The 20,180-nt window shown below is 35.4% G+C and overlaps 1 protein-coding gene across 1 annotated transcript; it reads left to right on the forward strand.

Annotated features, from left to right (window-relative positions):
• Nucleotides 1-619: 619 nt before the first annotated feature.
• Nucleotides 620-5,053, forward strand: LOC112000398 (laccase-15). The gene is given in 6 exon segments (XM_024032522.2): nucleotides 620-783; nucleotides 973-1,124; nucleotides 1,235-1,479; nucleotides 1,646-1,774; nucleotides 3,315-4,262; nucleotides 4,556-5,053. Coding segments are annotated over 6 exon segments (1,692 nt in total). The 5' UTR covers nucleotides 620-696; the 3' UTR covers nucleotides 4,687-5,053.
• The last annotated feature ends 15,127 nt before the right edge of the window (nucleotides 5,054-20,180 follow it).

Here is a 20,180-nt window from a genome sequence, read left to right on the forward strand (position 1 = left end):
ATTGAGGAGTGGGGGTTCACAATTCTGGAGAGAAAATTGAGAGAAAAGAGTGATAAAATAGATTGTAAAGAGAAGGGTTTAGCTCAATAACCATATTTTGAGGGAACATGAGTGTACTTGGGTCTTCGAGCATAGAACCACCTATATTCGGAAACCCAAAGCCCATAATACAAATAGATTGTGAGCCCAAGTAAATGTTTAGCTCAATAACCATATTTTGGGTACACACAATTTCTATTAAAAAAATTTCTTTTAGAAGATGCGATAACATTAAAAAAAAAAAAAAAAGAAATACTCGTTGTGTTGTTAAAAAAAAAAAAAAAAAAAAAAAAAAAAAAAAAAAAAAAAAAAGCAATTGAGAAGAAAAGATGGCTATATGTCATATCCTATTTGATAAATTGAAATTGAAAAGATTGTTGCTTCTCTAAATGTTATTCTAACGTCACAATTAATTTCATACTTATTTTCATAACTGTCTTATACATATAGCAAACTGTTATGGGCTATTTATTATATTCACAATGATTGACCATTTTTTCCCACCTTCACCAGTAAAGTTAATCATGTTTCCTGTTAGCCTCACGTCTCTATATAAACGGTACCTAGCTAAGAAATTCACTAAAAAACTACAAGACTGAAAAGAAAAGTAAAAAGGTTTCCATCACTCACTCCCACCGCTCCCCAAAAAAAAAAAAAATGTGGTTGAGCCTAAAATTTTTCAGTTGGCTAGTCTTAATTGTCGGTGCCATTCATTGCCAAGCTTATGTTCGTCATACTTTTGTGGTAAGTAACTAATACGATAAAATTTCACTATTCATTTCATGAAATGCAATTGTTTGATTTTCTACATCATGAATAGAGATATATGTACGTACACACACTGTATGCATGTACGTATTTGTATACCTATCAATATGTACACATGCTTTGTTATGAGTTATAGCATCTATGTGTGTAAACTTTGGATTGTAGGTCAAAGAAACTCCATACACGAGACTGTGCAGCACAAAGAACATCTTGACAGTAAATGGCCAGTTTCCAGGACCAGCACTACATGTTCACCAAGGAGATACTATCTTTGTTGATGTCCATAACCAGGGCAGTTTTAACATAACTATTCATTGGTATCATTCTGATCCGTGCACTTTTGTTTTGACAGAAGAAATTGAAATATATAAGGAACTGCTAATTAACTATGCATCGTATATGATAATATTAATTTATAATTTTATAGGCATGGAGTAAAACAACCGAGATATCCATGGTCAGATGGCCCTGAATACATTACACAATGCCCCATACAACCAGGTGGAAAGTTTAGGCAAAAGATTATTTTTTCCACAGAAGTTGGGACCCTATGGTGGCATGCTCATAGTGAGTGGTGGCGAGCAACGGTTCATGGTGCTATAATCATTCATCCCAAGAAGGGAACCAAATATCCTTTCCCTCTTCCTCATGCAGAGGTTTCAATCATATTTGGTATTATAAAATTAGCCTTCTCAATAACTGGGACTTTTTTTTTTTTTTTTTTTGTCTTTCAAATTTGAAGAGTCGTGCTGTATCTGCAACTTAAAAGTAAAGAAAATGTAACACAATTTGACCAGAAAAATATTTTTGAAATGACTGGAAATCTCTGTTTATGCAGGAGAGTGGTGGAAGCAAGAAATATTGGCAGTTTATAATGAAGCTATTTTTACCGGAGCAGCCCCTAATGTTTCTGATGCTTACACTATCAATGGACAACCTGGTGTTCTTTATCCGTGCTCAAAACCAGGTCAAAGATTCCTACAGTTTTATATGTATAGAATGTTTATAATCCTTTATTTTCTACCAAATGCTTCTAAGATTGACGTTACTAATTAGAATGAAAAGGGAGGAAGATTGAGGAGTACCGGTAAGAAGATAAACACACTGGTTATCCCATAGAAAACAGTGTCCCAACTTCCAAGGAAAAAAAATGAAGTAGGAAACGATGTTTTTGACAGTATATATCCTAGTCCAAGTGGGGTTGAACATTAAAATGTACACGGTGATCAGTTTTTATTAAAGCATGGTCTTATCACCAGCAAGCTAGACCTGGACCATACAATGGGGTTTGGTTTATTAGTTTTTCGAACAGGCTTAAGCTTGCTCTTGATTAACTTTATTTCCTTTTATACATGAATTAATAAGCATAATGACTGGAATTTTGATTTTTGAACCTCTATCAATTCGTCCTTAGGTCCAAACCTCTTCACCTAAATTATAATTAAGGTTAATTAAGTGGCTTACTTAATTTCAAAGTTATATATCTATAGAATAAAAGATTCAAGTCAAGTTATGTTGGCCTTGGCCTAAAGTACTCCCAAACAAACTCTTAATTATGTTTTGATTGCTAATGATAAATTATCAATTTACTTAAAAACTTAAATGGTTAGGAAAAATATGAATTTAATTATTTAACCATTTTCAAATACTTATCATCATATTTCTTATCCATTATTGTTCAAACCCTATTATGGTTTTTTCTTAGTAAATTTTTTTAGCACCTAAAGCATGGAGTAGTTGATCATTCAGTAAAAAAAAAATCAACGAAATATAGCACGGATTTGATTTAATATATGATTGTAATGTGTGAGGGGTTTATTACATTGAGTAGGTTTTTTTTTTTTTTTTTTACTCAAAATTAAGGCATCTTAATTAGTATTAGTGCCACTTAGTTAATTTAAATGTAAGTAACCTTTTTTTTTTTTTAATGAAAAATGATTAACTTTTTTCAAGGATTAAGGCTCATTGATTTATAATCCATATATTTTAAATTGATAAATAATAACATTTGATACGATACTTAGACTTATTGAGGAAATTACTTGCAATTGGTAAATGTCATAGTTCAAACAGAAGTACCAAGACTCGGTGAACCCGATAAGATGCAAGTGGCAGTAATACTTAAAGATGGTTAGAATAATAAAGTCGTCATCTTAGCCCTAAGAAAGGAAAAAAAAAAAAAATTATCCTTCTTAGAAAGGCAATAACCGATTGCCAAGTTACTAAGTTTTTATGAAATGATATTCATTTATTTTTTATTTTTTTATATATATCAATTTTTTTAGGACTATACTATTTATCACAATTTTTGTTACAAATGGTCAATTGTGAATAGTGAACAATTACTTTTACATATACTTTAATATTAATCCATATATCATGATCATAATCACCGTTTTTAATAGCGAAAACGATTATAGTACATAAGTTGTGTCCATAGACTCTCTTCTTTTGTTTTTTCTTTTTGGCTGAAGTGTTAGTCTACTAATGCGATTCACTACTTGCAGACACATTCAAGCTAAAGGTTGATCATGGCAAGACTTATCTCCTCCGCCTTATCAACTCTGCCGTGATGGATATTCTCTTTTTCGCTATTGCCAAACACAATGTCACTGTTGTGGGAACAGATGGTAGTTACACCAAGCCATTGGAATCAAGTTATCTCACAATATCCCCTGGCCAAACCATCGATGTTTTGCTGAAAGCGAACCAGAAATCTGACCACTATTACATGGCTGCTAGAGCATACTCTGCTGCACCTGGTGTTGCTTATGATAACACAACCACCACTGCTATTCTCGAATACAATGGAAACTATACCCCATCTTCACCTCCTTCCCTACCTAATAATCTTCCTTTCTTTAATAATACCAATGCCTCAGTCAGTTTCACAAGTAGCCTCAGAAGCTTAGCGGATAAAAATCATCCAGTCAGTGTCCCAATAAACATAACCAAACATTAATTTTTTGTAATCTCAGTCAACACCTTCCCATGTCCTAACAATTCATGTGCAGGGCCTAATGGGACCCGACTAGCCACTAGTGTCAATAACATAAGCTTTGTGAACCCATACATCGATATATTACAAGCTTATTATGGTCATATCAATGGGGTATTTGGGACTAATTTTCCAGATTTCCCTACATATTTATTTAATTTCACTGCTGAGGACTTGCCATTGTACCTAGATACACCTAGACATGGAACCAAGGTTAAGATACTGAAGTTTAACACGACTGTGGAACTTGTCTTTCAAGGCACGACTTTGGTGGGCGGGAATGATCATCCAATGCATCTCCATGGATATAGTTTCTATGTGGTTGGAATGGGTCTTGGAAACTTTGACAAGGATAAGGACCCATTGAGATATAATCTTGTTGACCCTCCTTTTATGAACACCATTGCTGTTCCCCTAGATGGCTGGACTGCCATTAGATTTAGGGCCAACAATCCTGGTTTGTCAAACTGCTAAAACTATTTTCTTCTTCTTTTTATTTTTTTAATAACTCGCATTTAAGGTTCAATTTGTGTCTAGTGCATTGGAACACTAAATGTCAATTTTGGATTCCGTTAAGTATTCAGGATATTAAGGTTAAACTTGTGTCCAATACATTAGAGTATTAGATACAATACATATCTGACCATGTTTCAGTATTTTATTCTATCCAATGCTCAGGATGCAACCTTTGCCCCTCACACTTAATACTAAAATGATGATGATGTTGTTGTTTATGTTTTGTGATGACAGGAGTTTGGTTTCTGCATTGCCATTTTGATCGGCATATGACATGGGGCATGGACATGGCATTTGTAGTGAAAAATGGGAAAGGTCAAAAAGAGCATATTTTACCACCACCACCAGACATGCCACCCTGTTGAAGTTAGCTGCAAGCTCTAAACACCATGTTGGTTCATTCCTCATGAGTAGTTACATCAAATGATAGGGGAGACATAAGCATTTATGAATTGGGCCAGTCCATTCATTTGTTGTTTGTTTGTTTTCACCGTGCTCTTAATTTGTTTGGTATGTCTGTAGTATTATTGTTTATAATTATAATTTGTGGAATTATTACCACAAAAATCACTGTTGCTTCCACAACAATTTGTGGAGGAAAATAATGAAACTGTTGTGGAAGAAGTAATTTATTTGTTTTCATAGTATATGGTATACATTCTATATAGACTTAAGTAAAGCTGTGTGATTAAGCAGTATGTAGAAATAAATCAAATATTATTATTGGCTAGATATTTGTATGATTCATCAAGATTGGATTCTCTCTCTCTCTCTCTCTATATATATATATAATTTTTCAAAAAGTTGCCCTGTAAGCTTATGCGTGTACACTTGGTTGAGGTCTGTTCTTGCTCCTTTGGACTGTTTGGTTGGGCCTATATTATCAATTCTCTCCTAAATGTATGCTTCATGAGCAACCAGTGTTTATATTTGAAGTCTTTCATTTGGACCCTGGTACTAGTTATCAGCAAAGCCTGCAGCAACTGGTATAATAAGTTAATTTTTGATTGTTTGTTTCTTGCTGGAAGATCCAAGGAATCATTAACCTTATCTCAAAACATGGGATGTAAATATGTGCCATTGCAGTCAACATAAAAGTCATGCAGTTGTCACATATTTGATTCATATCGGCTGGCTATTGATGTGTAATTAAGGTAATGGGAAGGAGATGGTCTGGACCCAAATAGCACACTATAGTCTTCTTTTTTTCAATGAAAGTCTTATTCAGCAAAAAAACGAAACTGGTGATGTGAAGTGAGGTTGAGCAATCACATGGGTACCTGTTAGAAGGGGCACTTTATTTTTTCGTTGGGTTGTTCTCCTCTGATGTGAAGGGCACCAGGGCATGACATCCCTATCAAACTTTGACAGACTTGGGTCCCAGGAATTCTATTTTCCTTGTATTAGTTGCATTAGTTGATTGCCTTCATTCTAGTTCGATTGCTTTACTCTTTGTAGATTTTAATTATTATTATTATAATAATAATAATAATTATTTGCATTTTAAGAAAATAGAATAACTTGCTTCATACCAATCAAAAGAAAAGAAAATGACTTTATTCTGTTGTAATATTGTGGTTCAATGTCCCTCTCATGCAGGTCATGCAAAATCAGCTCCGACTTCTACAGAAGCCAAAAGTCGAGCAAAACCTGTACATTGGTCCCACATCATCATCGGATAGCAAAGGAAAAAATGTTACTGCATCTACATCTTCATCTGTTTCAAACTGTGGTCGTCATGGAGAGACTGAAGTCGGTAAATAACTTTGCATTAGCATTAGATGTATTATAAAGAGACTGCAGAATTTGGATACATGGATAAGAAAAAGATAGAGATACGTTATAACGTTGCTTCTGTAAGAGCTGTTGATGTGAGCAATGTTTTCTAAGTCCCATCAATTTTTTTTTCCCTTGATCAAGCTGACTTTTAGGTTTTGAATATTAAGTGTCCTTGCAAATGACCAATTTGTGCAAGAATTTTGTTTTCTTTGATGTAAAAATGAGCATGTTTAGGGCTGACAAATACATATATTTCTTTATCTCTCTCCGCGTATGTGATTCTCGTGATTCTCCTTGTAGGAACACAGATCTGGAATTTACTGCAGCTCGACTAGACATTGCTTTTTTCCATTCTTGTGTAGCAGACTAGCCTGTATGTCCATACTTGGCTTGGTTATTAGGAAATAATCTTGGCTCCATGCTTCAGTTTCAACTCATAATGATCTAAACCCTCTGTGGCACATAACTACGGGCAGCTCAACAATTAGACGATTTAGGCAATGGCCTGCCTAAGGCCTCAATTGGAAGAGGACCCCCTAAAATAAATACATTATATTTATTATAGAATTGAAAAAGGTTTTAAAATAAGTATTGCAAAAATAATAACAATTGTAAAAAAGTAAGGTCTTTCACCTACCAAAAAAAAAAAAAAACTCTTCTAATGGTTAATAAAATGTTTTGTCTATCTGTCTAACAATATAAAAATTTAATCAACGCCCAAAAATGTTACTCTTCATTTCTCTCTCAATCAAAATTAAAATTAGAATTAATAGTTTTTTAGACAAATTTATTATTGAAATCTATTGTTCAAGTAGTAAATTATGAGTGAGCAATAAAAAAAAAATGGAATTTTGGAAGATTTATGTGAAAGTAATTATCTAAAATTTATAATTTGCCATCTCAATAAGTTGTGTCAGTAGCAAAGTACGTAGCTTTCTACCACATTATCATTTTCATATGAGCTTCTAAAAAGCGACATAACATTTCAACAATTTGTAAAAACCATTGTGAATTTGCGTGTGCATGAGCTTATTATTTTAAGGAACCTTATACAATGACATTCATTAGATAACTCTTAGATGATTCTTAAACCATAAGGAAATAAATTTGTCTCTTAATTTGAAACTTATGAAATCTATATAATTAGAGGAAAACGGGAAATCATGTTGTCTTCACTAATATATGTTAGATTTGAACAAGAGAAAGCAAAGTGCTCAACTAAGGAGCTGTGATGTGAGAAAGTTGAATAGAATTTCTCATGTGAACCAGAAACAAGGAAACAAAGGACATTGAAATAACAACCTCACGACTGACTCTTAACAACTTGTAACGAAAATAACTAACCTCACCAATCTCAGGCAACTAATAACTAAATTTACAAGTGTCTAGTCCTAATGATTTAAGAATTATGGGACTATCTGGCCTTTTGCTCTTAATTTTTTTTTATTATTTTTTTTATTTAGCAATTTGCCTCTGTTTGCAAATGATATAGGGATATATCCCTATTTCGATACTCGATTACCTTAAAATCGAGTTTCTACGAAATACTCGATCTATAGAAAATCGAGTTATGCCTGATCAAACTTTAAAAAAAAAAAAAAAAATTGCAGGAAAACGCCGCTATAGGACTCCCTGATGGTGTAATCACACTTACAAAAAAATTTTGCAGGAAAACGCCGCTATAGAGCATAAAAAGGTCACTATAGGGCTTAAAAACGCTACTATAGGGCTTCCTAAATGGTATCACACTTGTAAAAAAAAATTTGCAGGAGAAATCAAACTTATTAAAAAACTTTTGCATGAAAACGCCGCTATAGGGTTTTAAAACGTCACTATAGAGCTTAAAAACGCCACTATAGAATCCCTGAACCTGTATGGCGTGATCACACTTATAAAAATTTTGCAGGAAAACGCTGCTATAGGGTTTTAAAACATCAATATAGGGCATAAAAACGCCACTATAGGACTCCCACTTATAAATTTTTTTTGCATGGAACTCGATTTTCTGATATTCGAGTTCCATGCAATTTTTTTATTTTTTTTAGTTTGATCGGGCATAACTCAATTTTCTACAAATCGAGTATTTCATTAAAAATCGATTTTAAGATAATCGAGAATCGAAACAGGGACACGCCCTTATATAGTTTGCAAAAGAGAGCAAATTACTAATTAAAAAAAATTAAGGGCAAAAGCCCAGATAGTCCAAGAATTTTGTTAACGGTTGTTTTTAAAAAAATTATTAATAAACCACTTAAAAAAAGTTTTATACTATATTTATGAAAAATTAAAAAATTATCAAAATATTAAATTTTTTCTCATAAAAATTTTCTTAAAAATAGTTCGCTAATTAACTCTTCTCATTAATTAATTGCATAACGAAAGACATAAGGACTTGTACGTGGTACAGCACTGAAACCATACGTTGCATTGAATCTATTGATACTTCTGCAATCATTATGCACAATTAAAGCTATTGCTACTATTTCAATAGAATTGTTAAGTCATTTCTTTCTTTTGGCTTGAAGCTTTGATTACCGTGCCTTGTCATATGTAACGATGATACCCACCTAACCTGATGTTACAAGATTGGCTTTGCGTTCGTTTGGATAGTACTTATTGTTACTGAAAGTTGATAAAAATTTATTGTTCCTGAAAATACTGTAACAAAATAATTTTTAAATGTGTGAATAGTATTGTGGGACCTACTTTTAATATTAAATATTGTGTGAACAGTGTGTGAACAGTACACGCACAGTAAATTTTTTTCCCCAAAGTCAACGAGTGCGGCAAAAAAAAAAAAAAAAAAAAGTCCAAAACGTGAAACTAAAAACGTGCCACAGCTAAACGTGCTATCCAAACCGGGTCCTTATTTGTAAATGCCGAAACATCTGAAACAATTCTAGGACATATCAAATATCATTTTTTTGAAAGACAAGTAAGAGTGAGCATTCTCGTTAACAATACTAAATGTTATAAAAGTTAAATTTTAATATCAAGTTTGTAAAAAGTACTAAAAAGTAAGTTGCAACAAACATGCTAGATTAAAAAAATAAATAAATAAATAACAACTAAGCTAAACTTTCATCTTAAAAAAACTTATAATTTTTATGCTTATGGTGGCAAAGGTGGTTTGTGTAGTTGTTTATTATTATTTAATGAGTAGTTTATATTATTTTAAACAAAATGGTAAAAAATATAGAACTTTTGATGTTGGGTGTATTATAAAATGAGTTGTTAAAATTGATAAAGTAATTTTTTGAAATGCTAAATGCTAACGGAATGCTTCTATTGATACTTGATCATTCAAGATACTACTTGTAAGGTTGAAATTTATCAACCATCTTGTTAGCTTTATTCTATGTCAATTTGCTTGTAATTTAGCACTTAGTAACCCTGTATTTAGGTGAGATTCTTGTAAGGGTAGTGTGTGAAGAGAGTGTGAAGAATTGCTCATCCTTGTGCAAAGAAGCAGAGATTCGTGGCTAGGACTTGCGATTGACTCGCAGCTTGCAAGCCGCCAAATGCTGTGCACGTGAGAAGCATGCGGGAAGGTGAAGGGTCATGCTAGCTGTCACACTACAAGACAAAAGTCCAAGGCTGGCCAGGCCATTACCTTGCAACTTGAACTCGCGACTTGGACAAGCCGCGAGGTTAAGCCACCAACTTACCCTGTTTGGCAAAAAATGACTGTTCGTATTCCAAAGACACACCACTATATATAGACCCTACACCCACGAAATCAAGAGAGCTTCCAGAGAGAATTCTGTGAGAGAAACCCTAGAGAAAAACAAGATTGCCTCATTCCTAATCTTCCTAAGAGACTCTACAAATTCCTCTACTCTCTTCCTCTCCATTGATATATCCTTGAGAGGTCATTGACCAAATCTTTTTCTCATCACACCCACGTCTATGAGAATGTACATTTGGTGCTAAGGGTAGCAATTTGGAAGGGACTAATGACTATTGGTTGATGTTATGGTTTAGTAGCAGAATCCGGTAAACTAAAAAAGAAATAGATTCGACGCAACCTCGTTGGAGCAAGAAGCTTGGAGAGCTTAGATACACTGGGTAGATTAGGCTTGGAGGGTCTTCTGCTGTCTATGTATCCCAACTACATTCTTTAGTGGATTATTTACTGTTTGGAGGGCGGCGGAGAGGTTTTACACCGAAGGCTTCGGTTTCCTCTTCGATAATACATCTCGTGTTGTCCTTGTATTTGCATCTCTCTTCCTTTATCTTTGCCTTTTATTTTCTGTTGTGAATGTGATTATAATTGACTTAGATTGTTTATCAATTCTATATTTAGCTTATGTTCATGTTTCGCACATTAATTGTTTGATAATAAGTTTGAATTGATATTTTGTAATTTGGGGTCTAAATGTTCAAAGGTGTTTTACACGCATTTTGAAATTTCAATTGATATCAGAGCAGGTACACTCGCTGTGGTTTAAATAACTGAGTGTGATCGTTGACCCTTTTGAGATGGATAGGTCTCAATCCTTAAATGTTCCACCATTTTTTGATGGTAATAATTATACCTTCTAGAAAGTTAGAATGAGGGCATTTCTATGCTCTATTGATGACATTGTGTGGGATGCGGTTGAAATAGGTTGGATTAGGCTGGAGGCTACTAAATCTACTTGGGATAAGGCAGCTCTTATGGCAGCCAATGCTAACAGTAAAGCCTTAAATGCTATTTTCTGTGGTGTGTCTCCAGATGAATTCCATAGGATATCTCACAAACTGTTGCCAAGGAAGCTTGGGAGATTTTGGAGACAACTTATGAGGGGACTAGGAAGGTGAAGGACACAAATCTCCAAATGCTTACCACCAAGTTTGAAGAGCTCAAGATGGGTGAAGATGAATCGTTTGACTCATTCTATAGGAAGCTCAACGAAATTGTCATTGCTAAGCTCAATCTTGGTGAGAAGATTGAAGATACTAAGGTTGTGAGAAAAATCTTAAGGTTCTTACCTGAAAGCTTTAGAGCAAAAGTCATAGCCATAGAAGAGAGTAAAGACTTGGATTAGATCAAAATTCAAGAGCTGATTGGGTCTCTCCAAACATATGAACTGGGACTGCCTTCCCACAAGACGAGTAAACCGCTTGCTCTCAAAACCATCATCGAAAGAATAGATGATCCTTCCGAAAAAGATGGAGTGGAGAAGGAAGTAGCATATTTTGCGAAAAACTTCCGCAAAATTCTGAAGATGAAGAACAGTGGGAAACCATTCAACAGAGGAAAATTTTCATCTTCAAGAGGTGATAGGAAAGAGTTTACGAGGAAAGAAGGGAAGGATTTTCAATCTCCTTCGGACATTGTGTGTTATGAATGCAATGATCATGGACATCTCAAGAAGGAGTATCCCAATTTCTTGAGAGGGAAAGGCAAGGCGTATGCCACAACGCTGAGTGATACAGACTCTGCGAGTTCTGATTCTGAAGAGAGTTGTGACGGAGAAGGAAACTACTCCGCATTCATGACCATTGCACATGTAGAGTCCTTAGATGATTTGGGTACACTTGTGAAGGAGCTTAGGAAGCATTCTGATTTGTACTCTATTGGAATAATTGAGGAGTCTAAAGATGAGGAAGTTGGAGAAGCAGTGGGATTGCAAGAGACTTACAACTCACTTCTTAAGAAGACCGGTGAATATGCTAAGGTGGCTAATGCAGCCATTAAGAAGATGAAAAGAGCTGAGGAGGATTACAAAAGTCTTCTGACACAATACAAGGAGGTGAAGTGCGAGATTGAAATATTAAATGGTGAGTTATCAGAAGCTTACACAAAAATGAGATTTCTTGAGCAAGAGATAGTGCAAGCTCATGCCAAGATAGATAGAGTCTCCTCCAAAAAGTTAGAAGATGTTATTTCATCTCAAAAACCTTCCTTAGACAAGTTCGGGTTGGGTTACACCGGAGGGAGTAGCTCATCAGCCAATGTCGTCAAAGAAGTGAAGTTTGTAAAGGCTAAAGAGACGACTGTGGATAGGTCCATTCCTGAGAAGATTAAGACAGAGAAGATGAAGAATGCAGTTGATCAATGGGTGTTTAATAAGTCCCGTAATCAATCAGAAGCCAGATTTGAAGCTAAAGGAAGATCTCTTCCGAGATCACAATGAGGTCCTAGATCGAATCATGTTTGCCATTCTTGTGGAGTGCAAGGACATACAAGATCCAAATGTCACAAGTTGAGAGCATTGAACAATACAAGTGCTCCTCAGTTACGAGGAAGAAGAAATGACAATAGGTCTTGGGGTGGTGAGTGACCAAGATGTCAAAACCGTGATCTCGGAATGATGGACATGATGAAGATGATTAGTGCCTTCACAAATTGCTTGGAAAGCTTCACACGAAAGTTTGATAGTCCAAACTCTCGTACCCAATCCGTAAAGGATATCACCCCAAACGCACGTGACGTGTGGGTGACGAAAGGTACCCACGCATAAGCATCATAACATGTCCATGCATCAATTCTTCCTATACCTTGTGAATATGTTTGGTTGTTTGCCTTATGCTTCTGCTTGTTTTAAGGTGTTGCGTGTTTATTTGTTTTGTTTTAAAATGTTTTATACCGAAGAGTATAATGGTGTATTTAGTCATTTCTATATGACTCATGTGCACATTCTTAGGGGGAGAAATTCTACCTTGTGCACATTCGTAGGGGGAGAAAGCCATAGGGGAGATGCATATACTAAGGGGGAGAAGACATTATTTTTTAGAAAACCTTGATTTACTTTATGCTTGTTTTCTCATTGCTGTATGGTGCTTTGATATGCTTTATTGCTCTCATTGCATCGTGCTTATGTGTTGGACATGCTTTTACCTTTATGCTATTGTGTTTTATTGGTTGCATGTTCGGATAATTATTTGCTTTGCTATATGATCATTGTAGTCATTTCCATATGACTATCATGTGTTTGATTAAGTTGCTTGTATGTTTGACAACATCTTTACTTGATCGTAATTTACTTGTTACATTATACTTGTCCGTTCATTACTTGCTTTACCTTGAGGGTTTAATGTGTTTTGTGCAAGTGTTTTAGGGTACAGGTATATATGTTCCAAGCTCATCACAGCTCCTATGATTCATGATAGGGGGAGTGATATGATAAGGGAAGTATTTTACATTTTGTACGGTTCATTTGTACCCATGATGTTTTTGTAAGCTTTTAGGGTTTGTTTCCATGCAAGTATGTAGGCTTTTATGGTTTGTGCCATGCATATGCAGTTCCTTGCGTATGCAGCCTTTATGCTTGTGTACTTGAAGTTGAATGTCATGCATTTTTCTTCGATACAACACTCTTGTGCCCTAGTAGGATTGTTCCTAGATGCAAATATTTCGTGTATTTCGCATTGGTTGAGTGTTGGATTTGCAAATGATACTCTTCAAATGAGCTTATCATCTTGCATATCTGGATGTTCATTCCGTGTGTGAATGAGCATAGTGATCGCTTGTGTATAGTGATTGCTCGTTTAATCTTGCCATGATCTAGTGTTTCTATTTCATTTTGCTTGATCATGCTATTATTGCTCCATATGCTTTTCAAGTTTTCTGCATACAATGATGTTATTGTGTTGTTGTGTTTCAGGAGATACTTGTTCATATGTTTCAAGAGCGTATCAGAATCTAGAATTAGGTGTGAGTGAGTTTTGCCTTTGTTCCCAAACTCACATTTAATTCTAGAGTCTATTTCAGGGTTTTGTCACGGAATAGCCAAAGGGAGAGATTGTAAAGTTGTTATTTACAACTATGTATTTTGTTGGCTTTTATTCAATGTCAAATTTGATTGTAATTATTTTCAATTGTTCATACCCTATACTTATTGTGGGATTTCATTATAAGGGTTATGTGTTAAAGAGAGAGAGTGTGAAGACTCAAGCATTTGAAGACTGAAGATTTCTTACAGGTATGTCGCGACTTAACTTCCCACAAAGTGACACATGTGCCCTGCACATGCTGGAATGCGAAGAGTCAGGATAGATGTAGACAGTTATGTTTCGTGAGTATCTCGCTGGTAAGGCCTTCTCGCGAGATACCCGCGAAACGCTCTGTTTAGTTAATCTGTCATTTTTGACACACTCTATCCTTGCCCATTCTATATATACCCTTATTACCCACATATGTAGGAGAGACTATTCAGAGAGAAAAACCCTAGAGAGGTTTTTAAAAACCCACACACCTATCTTTTGAGAGAGAGCTACTCATCCTTAATGAGAAATCATTGTAGTCTCTTCTTTATCTCTCTCCCATTATTATAGCTTGAGAGGAGATTTGTACCCAAACACAACCCACACCTATTCAGAGTGTAGAGAGTGTTTTGGAGTTGCTAGGAAGTATTGGAAGAAGCCAAGGATGGTAGATGCAACATGGAGCTTGTTGCGGGATCTGGAGAACTAAGACAAGACACGGTTCCGAGAAGCCTTGTTAGAGTAGGAGCTTGGAGGGCTTAGGTGCATCGAGTAGTTTAGGCTTGGAGGGTCTCTTGCTAACCCATGTATCCCAACTGATTGTCTAGTGGATCGATTTTCGCTTAAAGCGCAGCAGAGGGGTTTTTCGCCGAGTTCTTTGGTTTCCTCTTTGAAAACACGTCTCGGTGTTTTCTATGTTTGCATCCTTCTTCCCTACTCTTGTTTATTCCATTATACTGCTGTGTTGCTTAGTTTATGGATTAGAGTAGCTTATTTGTTCATCCGCTCGCATTTACACTATTCTGCACTTTGTATTAAGTTAGTGTAAAAACTATTGAGCCGTAACTTTAATTGGGGGGTCTAAATTGCTCTTGTATTTTCAACACATTTTCGAGCTTTCATGTTTTTACATTGTCTTTGATCAATCTTTTATTACTTTTATGTCAAAAGTCCAAAAACACATAAAAAGTAGAAAATCCAAAAGTTTGATCAACTTTGTTGAGTGTTGTCTTAATTCATGTTTTGCCTTGTACCTTTGTAATAATGGTTTTGTGCATTTAACAAGTTTAGCTTGTCTCTTATGCACTCATATCATTGTGGAAGAACTTCTGAAATCTTTGTGACTGTTGTAAATAGATCTTCAACCTTGTCATGAATGATTAGTGAATGGTTTTGTTGATCTTGAGACATGCATAGACTTGTATGTATATATCTTCTCACTTTTATTTTTATTGCTTTTACTTTAAGAACTCGCCAAATGTAAATCTCCAAATGAAAGGAGATATTGAGCTGCAAAAGTCTGTCGTATATACTAGTATTTGACTAGGAAAAAGGGAAAGCGACCAAAATAAAATTTATGATGCCCAAAAAGTCAAAGGCTAAATCATCAAATTGAAATATTGAAAATTTCAGGCATCAATCTCACAATGAGATATGTTTCTTCAAAAAGATCAAATGATATGTTGAAAATGGAGCCAAATGAAAAGTTTTAAAGAATTGTACTCAAGTTTATGTGGGAGGTCATATATGCACATTTCTATAATTGAGATGGGTCACATTATCTAGTGCTAGTTATGTATGCCTTGATTGAATTGATCATTGAAGCTTCACATTAGACTAAGGGCTATCTCACTTTTGATATTCACACACAACACACAAGTCTATGTTCAATGAATGCCATATTCATTTATGTGACTGTACTTGTTTAAATGTGTTTTCACAAGCTCAATCTGTGTTGATCAAATACAAAAATATTTTTGAGTATTTTATTTTGTTTTTGGAAAGTATTTTGTTTTCACAAAATTGTCAAAAATTTTAAAAACAGTGTTGCCTTGTTTTGGCGACTCAGTCGTGGGTAGGTCCAGTCACATGTCCCAGTCGTGAGCCTCCTCCGAGATTTTTCACGGCTTACTGGCGGGTCATGGTTGCAATCGCGAAAAATACTTAGAAAATTTTCAAAAATTTTGAGTTTTTATGGTTTTCGTGACCCAATGAGGCGACTTGTTCGTAGGTGGAAGGTCCAGTCGCGAGGGGTACACAGAGATTTTCACAGCTCCCTTGGCGACTATCTCGCGGATAGACCTTCTTGTCACGAAAAACACTTAGAAGATTTTTTGGAAATCTTGGTCTTATAGCGTTTTGCGGCTTACCCTGGCGACTGACTGACGACTTAATTAAGTTACGAAAAATGCGTGTTTTGCGTTTTATAGACAGTTTTTAAAATTGTTTTTCAATTTTTCCCTCGAATACCAGTGACTGTTCATTGTCTTCTTCATTTCTCTCTCTCAAACACTCCGAATCTCACTGAAAAAGATTCCATTTTTGCATCATGTCTTCATCAAACACCAAGAAAAAGGTATGGGTTTTATATATCTCACTTCACTTTTACTATTTTGGTCATTATTTTCTTGATTTGAATGTTGCATCTGCGTTCTGTGATATATTGTGTTCAAAAATGGGTTTGCCTGAATATGTTGAGAATGTTTGTGTGAGGATAATTTCTCTTGTTGCAGAGGTGTTTTAGGGTTATGTGTCTTTATTAGGTTGCTAATCTTTGGTCTGAGCATTGATATTTGATAGGTTATCTTTAGGCATATGGGATTGGGGTTTTCTGTATTTCTCTTTAATTGAGGTTCTAAGTATGTCGGTTTGGTTGTATGTTTGGTGTTTGTGATTAGCATTATTTTGTTTTTAAATCTTCTTATCTTGTATGTGTTGCTACCTTTATTTTCCTGTTTGTATAGTTAGTACTCATTTCGCCATGTCTCATTGTCATTTGCTTAATTCTATCTGAATGTGTTTTTACAATGCCATTGTTTTTGGTCCTGTCTACAGACATTCAGTTTAAACTTGTTTGACTTGATCTATCCATTTTTGGTTATCATCTGTGCTTAATCTGTGTTTTTCCTGGTCATTCTGTTTCTCTCCTTATAATTACCTTGTTACTAATGTGTGTGCATTTCCACATTATGTGTAGTTCTTGTTGTGCCCTTTTTCTACTTGTTTACAGATGGTTGCATCTCCTACAAAAAAGAAGACTGCTGCTAAGAAATCTGACAAAAGGCTAAAAATGGATCCTAACTTATTTAGGTCGGTTCAACACTTTGAGAGATATAGGGATTTCTTCTTAAAAGGAACCATCATTCGGGAAAGATTTGTTGATCTAAATGACTTGAAAGATACTTTCATTCCAAAATGTTTTGAAGGCAGGGGATGGGAAAAGCTACTGGGTGACCTACCCCTTGTGTGCGAACCCTGGATATGAGAATTTTATGCAAATGCTATTATAAAGGAGGATGAGCTGAATTGTTGGATTAGAGGACGTGAGTTCACCATAGACGCTCATGATATTGATAAGGTTCTGGGGCTTAGGGGATTAGAGGACTATGATTTCACCAACTACAAAGATAGGATGCTATCTTTGGATGTTGTTCAGTCTCATCTTGGTGGTGTTAAAGGAAAGAGATGTCTCAACACTACTGACTTTTCTGCCGAATTGAGGTGTCTAACTACTATCATGATGTTTAACTTATATCCCATAAGAAAGATGACCACTCTTACAAATGCTAGAGCCATTTTCCTCATGGAGCTCAAGTAGAAAACCTTCATTAATATAAGTTCTCACATATATGACACACTTGTGGATGAGACTAAAACCACCTCAAGGGCCAAACTGATCTTCCTCCAGTCTTCTTATGAGGATTTTCAGAGCAAAGGGTGTTACAATCCCTCAGGATATTAGTCCCTTGTCTCCTCTATCTGCCTTAAACAAATTTACTCTCACAAGGATACAAAGTCGTCTTCCAGGTGAAGAAGAGGAAGATGTTCAAGAAAAAGGGGATCCAATGGAGATTGAAGTAGAATCTATAGAACAATCAGTCACACCCAAGAGCAGAAGAAAGAGGAGTAGAGTCTCAAGTTCATCAGCTGTACCTCCTGATGCATTTCAAATCATCCTGGAGAGACTTGATACACTCAGAGAGGTTCAAAATCAACATACTGAAAGGATGACAGCAATGCAGGATTAGCTTGATGTACTTTTCACCAAATTTGACAGCATCCACACCAACCAGGAGTAGTGACCCTTTGGCCATTCCAGTGAAAAAGGCGAAGAATTTTTGGGGGCTACTACTTGAGGGGGAGTGATTTTTTTTTTTTTTTTTTGAGGGGGAGCTTTATTATCATATCTTGTTATGTTTTTAGCTTTGTTACTGTGTTTTGTGTTTTAGTTAACTGCTGTTTTTATAGGTTTGTTACTCTTTAGTTTTAGTTTTAGTATGGTTAAAACTCATAACTCTTAGTTAGTTTGAATCTTTGGTGGAAGTTACTCAGTGTATATTATGATATTTTTATTTAGCATATATTACTTTATGTGTTGGTTTGTACCTGCTACATTTGTAGGTTTTTAAGGTTTATGTTTATGATTTGTACCCATGTTGCTTTTGTAAACTTTTAGGGTTATTTCTTTGCACTTGTAGGCCTTTGTGGTTTGTACCATACTTTATGCAGCTTGTGTGCTTTGCTAAATCAGTACTTCTAACTTAATGTTATGCATATCTTTTTAAGTATTGTCAGTCTTATGCCCTTGTAGGATTTTTCCTAGATGCACATACTTCCTGTAACTGTGCATTGGTTGAGTGTTGGTCATTCAAGTGATGTGCCTTGTGTTTGTCAACTTGAATGTCCGGATGTTCATTCCAAGTGTGAATGAACATTGTGATCACTTGTTTATAGTGATTGCCTGTTTAGTCTTGCTATGGTTTATTGCTTTATTCCATTGTGCTTGATTGCATTGTGCTTGCTCTATATGCATTACAAGTTTTCTGCATACAATAAACTTATTGTGTTGTTGTGTTTTAGGAGTTCTTGTTCTTATGGTTCAAAAACTTCACAGATTCTAGAGTTAGGTGTGAGTGAGTTTTCCAACTATTCCCAACTCACACGTTAAGTCTAGAGTTTATTTTAGGGTTTTGTCACGGAATAGCCAAAGGGGGAGATTGTAAGGTTGAAATTTATCAACCATCTTGTTGGCTTTATTTTGTGCCAATTTGCTTGTAATTTAGCACTTAGTAACCCTGTATTTAGGTGGAATTCTTGTAAGGGTAGTGTGTGAAGAGAGTGTGAAGAATTGCTTATCATTGTGGAAAGAAGCAGAGATTAGTGGCTAGGACTCGCGATTGACTCGCGGCTTGCAAGCCGACAAATGCTGTGCACATGAGAAGCATGCAGGAACGTAAATGGTCACGCCAGCTGTCGTGCTACAAGATAAAAGTTCCAGGCTAGCCAGGCCGTTACCTCGCGACTTGAACTCGCGATTTGGACAAGCCGCGAGGTCAAGCTGCCAATTTACCCTGTTTGACAAAAACTGACTGTTCGTATTCCAAACACACACCACTATATATAGACCCTTATACCCAAGAAATCAAGAGAGTTTCTATAGATAATTTTGTGAGAGAAACCCTAGAGAAAAACAAGATTGCCTCATCTCTAATCTTCACTAAGAGACTCTACAAATTCCTCTACTCTATTCCTCTCTATTGATACATCCTTGAGAGGTCATTGACCAAATCATTTTCTCATCACACTTAGTCTTGCATCTCTTTTCCTTTATTTTTGCCTTTTATTTTCTGTTGTGGATGTGATTATAATTGGCTTAGATTGTTTATCAATTTTGTATTTAGCTTATGTTCATGTTCCATACATTAATTGTTTGATAATAAGCTTGAATTGATATTTTGTAATTTGAGGCCTAAACGTTCAAAGGTGTTTTACACGCATTTTGAACTTTCACTCTTAAGTTCAAAGAAGTTGAAAGGATTAAGATTTTTTGGGTATGTTCACTATTAACTTTGGAATTATTACAAGAGAATCATCCAAAAATCATATACCATTGGAAAATTTTATGGCCATAGCTTTCTTTAAAAAAAAATCCACATTACAGAATTAACGGTATATTTTAAGTTTTTTAGGGTGAGTTATGATCATTTTATTGTATACTAGTATTTAGATTGGTAGAATACACTTTGAAAATAACAAATTTTGTAGAGAGAGAGAGAGAGAGAGAGAGAGAGAGAGAGAGAGAGAGAGAGAGAGAGAGAGAGAGAGAGAGAGAGAGAGAGAGAGAGAGAGAGAGAGAGAGAGAGAGAGAGAGAGAGAGAGAGAGAGAGAG

This window comes from Quercus suber, unplaced genomic scaffold (assembly GCF_002906115.3).
Source record: "Quercus suber isolate HL8 unplaced genomic scaffold, Cork oak 2.0 scaffold_155, whole genome shotgun sequence".
In the NCBI taxonomy this organism is placed as follows: Eukaryota; Viridiplantae; Streptophyta; class Magnoliopsida; order Fagales; family Fagaceae; genus Quercus; species Quercus suber.